This window comes from Gracilinanus agilis, chromosome 2 (assembly GCF_016433145.1).
Source record: "Gracilinanus agilis isolate LMUSP501 chromosome 2, AgileGrace, whole genome shotgun sequence".
Classification (NCBI taxonomy): domain Eukaryota; kingdom Metazoa; phylum Chordata; class Mammalia; order Didelphimorphia; family Didelphidae; genus Gracilinanus; species Gracilinanus agilis.
The window spans coordinates 238278274-238283050 of NC_058131.1; the positions used below are offsets into that span (position 1 = coordinate 238278274).

At 41.1% G+C, this 4777-nt stretch overlaps 1 protein-coding gene across 1 annotated transcript in view; it reads left to right on the forward strand.

Annotated features, from left to right (window-relative positions):
• The window catches only part of NUDCD3 (NudC domain containing 3), a 146283-nt gene continuing 141506 nt past the window's right edge, over positions 1 to 4777 (forward strand). Inside the window, exon 1 of the mRNA XM_044659613.1 lies at positions 1 to 320. Within this exon, the coding sequence (XP_044515548.1) occupies positions 129 to 320 (192 nt within the window). The 5' untranslated portion in view covers positions 1 to 128. The remainder of the gene's footprint in view (positions 321 to 4777) is intronic.

Genomic DNA, 4777 nt, shown 5'->3' on the forward strand with positions numbered 1-4777 from the left:
CCGCTGGTCAGAGACACAGGCGGAGGCGGCGGCTGCAGCGGAGACCGAGGCCGAGGCAGGCCGCGGTGTCCCCCCTGTTCCTTAGTGCCAGGGTTCCTCCCACCTCTGGGCCGACCGGGCCGGTCATTATGGAGCCCGGGGCGGCGGAGCTGTACGACCAGGCGCTGTTGGGCATTCTGCAGCACGTGGGCAACGTCCAGGATTTTCTGCGGGTGTTGTTCGGTTTCCTTTACCGCAAGACTGACTTCTACCGTTTGCTGCGCCACTCGGCGGATCGCATGGGCTTTCCCCCAGGGGCGGCCCAAGCCATGGTGCTGCAGGTAACCCGCCGGGGGTCATCCCGGGGCGGGGCGGAACGGCACGACCCCACCCCGAGGGCTGCGTCCTTTTGTCACCGGGCGCTGGGAGCCGCCCCTTCGCCGCCTCCTCCTTCTAGGTGCTGGGGGTGCAGATCCCGGAGATCGGTCACTCTGTGGGTGGTTGGGACAGGTTGCTTCCGCTCTCTGGTTCGTTGTCTCCCCTGTAAAGTGACTGGATATATGACTGGGTGACCTCTACGACTTCTACCCTCTCCGAAATTCCAGGAGTCTGTGTCTGTGGGGAATTTGAGTCCACTTGGGATCTCCCAGTCTGAGGCCCTCTGGTGAACTGTCTTCTATGAAAGGGCGTGACAGGGTTCTTGCTAAGGGCCTGTGTAGTCTTGGAATCAATCCGTAAGACTTGGGTTTTCAATCCTGGCTTAGGTTCTTAGTTGCATAAATTTATAGTCGGAAGAGACCCTAGAGGTTACTAAGTGTCAGCTTCCTCGTTTTATAGATGGGGAAACTAGTTAAAAGAACTTAAGCCCTTCGTTAAGTAGTGGTAGTGAAGAACTGGCATTTGAACTCAGGTCATCTCACCCCAAATCCAGTTCTTCCCATAGTTTCAAAATGCCTCTTAACTGTGTTCTTGGACAAGATAGTTTGTCTCCCTGGGATTTAGTTTCCTTATCTGTAAAACAATGAATAAAAACTTCGATCCCACGGATATTTTGAGACTCAAATGAAGTATTGTATGTAAAGCGACTTTGCAAATCTTAAAAGAGGAATATAAATATTATCTATTATTATGGTGTGGCCAGAACACTACTTGCAGGCTTGGGAGCACCACTTAGAGAACACCACAAAGAAAAACACATAACCTCAAGAGAACTAGACCTTTGTTGAAATACAGTAATTGACAAAAAGATTGAAGGGAATCAGGATGATATGCAGTCAGATTGTGGAATGGGTGCAGATTTTTTTTTTTTGTTCAAAATTTGGTGAATTTTAAAGTGTCTATATTTACATTCAGAAGTAAAAAATATTCATCTGTATCAGAAGTAGAAAGAAATTTCCTATACTTGTCATATTAGTAAGTTCCTTTACTAGGATTATAAATTTAAAGCTGGAAGGGATCTTAGAGGACATCCAGTCCACCCTCCTCATTTATAGGTGAGAAAATTGAGACTGGGGGGAGGGGTTAAGTGACTTGCCCAAGGTGAAACAAATAGTATCTGAGGTGGGATTTGAACTTAGGTCCTCTGATTTGAAATCAAGTGCTTTTTCTATTGTGTCTGAACTGTGAGTTATTTGAGGGCTAGTGTGCCTCATTCTTCTAACCTTTCTTCTGACCAGAACTCTTGTCTAATAGTTCTAAACAAACAATAATAATAATGATATAGATTGCATTTTTGTAATGTTTTACATTTTAGTTAATTTGATCTTTATGACAGCCCTGTGAAGTAAATGCTTTTATCATCTCCATTTTACAGATGAGAAAATAGGCTCAGAGATGTTAAGTAATTTGCCTGGGTATAACTATTCAGCTAATAAGTGTCTGAGTCAGGCTTGTTTGTTTTTCTTTTGGCTTTAAATAAATATTTAATTTGTTTTAATTATCCAAGATCCACCTTCTCATCCTCTTTTCCCAACCAACCTAACCTCAGTTGAGGACACAAGAAAAACAAAACCTATTACAAGTATGTATAGTCAATCAAAGCAAATTTCCACATGGGGGTGGGTGGGGCCCATGCTGCCGCCCCTCCCCCCCGCAACTTGTCTCATTTTGCATTTTGAGTACTTTACCTCTTTATCAGGAGATGGGAAAATGTGTTTCATTAGTAATCCTTTGGAATCCTTGTGGGTCATTATGCTGATAAGAGTTCAGTATAATAGTATTCCATTACATTTATATGCTGTATTTTGTTTATCCATTTCTCAGCTTAGGGGCAACTCCTCGAATTCCCATTCTTTGCCACCTCAAAAAAAGCTATAAATATCTTTGTACATTCTTAAAGTTTGTTTTACTTAGAACTAATGCCTCCCTTAACCTATGCTCTAAGCTTCCTTTTTTTCCTATTCCTACATTGAATGAAACGTATTTTCTATGTTCATCTGTGTATGTGTGTATTCTCTCTTCATTATTTTGGATGAGAGTGATGTTCAAGTATAGGCCTCTCCATGCTCTCACTCTTGTTTATAGAAGTCATCCTGATTAAAGTAAGATAATTTCCCCTAACCTTCCTTTCCCTTTTTAATAAGGAATGCTTAAAAGTTCTCTATATTTTCTTTCTGAGTTTTGCTGGGCAAATTATTCTTAGCTATAGGTCCATATATTCTTTACCTTTTGGAATATTATATTCCGTGTTCTCTTCTCCTTTATGTGGGTAGCAGCTAAATTGCATGTGATTCTGTGGCTCTTTGGTACTTCACTTCTTTTTTTCTGGTTGCTTGCACTATTTTTTCTTTGATCTGGAAGTTCTAGATTTTAGTAGTGATGTTCCTAAGAGTTTTGATTTGGGGATTATTTTACCTTACCTTACCTTACCTTACCTTACCTTACATCACATCTTAGAATCAATACTGTGTATTGGTTCTAAGGCAGAAGAGCGGTAAGGGCTAGGCAATGGGGGCCAAGTGACTTGCCCAGGGTCACACAGCTGGGCAGTGTCTGAGGCCAGATTTGAACCCAAGACCTCCCATTTCTAGATCTGGCTCTCAATCCACTGAGCTACCCAGCTGTCCCCTTTGGGGTTTCTTTTAGGAGATGACAATGGATTCTATTTCTGTTTTGCCTTCTGGTTCTAAGAGGTCTGGGTAATTTTTTTTTTTAAGATTTTTAAAAATATGATATATAAGATCTTTTTTTTGGTCATGGTGTTAGATTTAAATGATTTAAAATTTGTTTTCTCCTCAGTCTTCTTCCAAGTCAGTGATTTTTGTTATGAAGTCCCTTACATTTTCTTCTATTTTAAAAAATCTTTTGATGTTATTTTAGTATTTCTTGTTGACTCATGAAGTCATTGACTTCCATTTGGTTCATTTTACATTTCAAAGAGTTTGTTGATTGGGCAAGATTTTGTACCTCTAGTGCCAGGATGTTAATTTCTTCTCCAGTTCTTTTTTTAAATCCTTATTTTAATTTAATTTAAATCCTTTCATTTTAGAATCAATACTGTATATTGGTTCCTAGGCAGAAGAGTAGAAAAGGATAGGCAGTGGAGGTTAAATGATTGCTCAGGGTCATACAGGTAGGAAGTTTCTGAGTTCAGATTTGAACCCAAGACCTCCCATTTCTAGATCTGGCTCTCATTCCATTGAGTTATTTAGCTGTCCCTCTTTTCCATTTCTTTATTCTATAGCTTTCATTTCTTTTTAACAATTTTTCTTCATGTACTTTTATTCCATTTATAAAAAAATTTTTAAACTTTTTTTTCCCAGGAATTCTAGTTTAGTTTGAACCCAGATTATTTTTCTGAGTCATTGCTCGTAGATGTTTGGGGGCCATTTTCCTCCTCTGCTTTTCTGTCTTGAGCTTCCCTGCCACCATAATAACTCATTATGGCAGGGCTCTTTTTTGGTTTGCCTATTCTTCCATCTACTTAATGACTTTGGAGTTGACATTAGAAGTAGGCCAGGGCAAGGTCTGAGTGTTGTTTACCTGGTCAGATCTCCACAAGTTCCTGACCTGGGTTTGAGTCTGAGCAAGAGTAGAGCAAGAGTAGACTGTTGCTGAATCATTAGCCAAGTAGAAAGCTGTGTTGGTTTAGACTCTAAACAAAAGAAAGCCTTCATTTCAGTCTCTACATCTAGTGACCGAAATGAAGGCTTTCTTTTGTTATGGAATTCCTGCTTTGATTATTCCTCTGCAGTCTGGGCTAGATGCTGGAAGTGAGATCCTACTCTGTGATTGGGTTCTGAGGCCACACCACTGCTGATTGCTTCTGAACTTCCTCTTTCATACACAACCTAAAGCCTCCCTATGTGGGAATTCCCCCTCTTCTCTAAGTCCTCTTTCCATTCCTCATTACATCTGTGACCTGAAACTGGGTATGAGTGACAAGCTGTCATTTGGCATCTGTGCCTGTTGCAGTGCCTTGGTGTGAATCTTGAATGCCCTGAGTCTGAGATCTCCTCCTGCCCTAGTGCACAACCTCTTCCTGGGCACTGCAGTGCTTTTTACAGCTCATGATTCAGGCCAGACTCTTGCTCATTGTCCACAGACTTTCTTCTTTGTCTCTCTGAATTGAATTGGGGTGGACAAATTACTTTCTGTGACCTCTTCAGGATTTCCCCATCAGGATTTAGTTCATTTGGTCTGGTGCATTTCCTAGATCTGTTTGTAGTTTTTTTGTATCTTACCACTATGCCATCTTGTCTTTTTTTTCTTTCTCTTTTTTTTAAAACATTTATTAATATTCGTTTTTAACCTGTTTACATACTTTATGCCCCTACTTTCCCCTTCACCCACCCCCCCT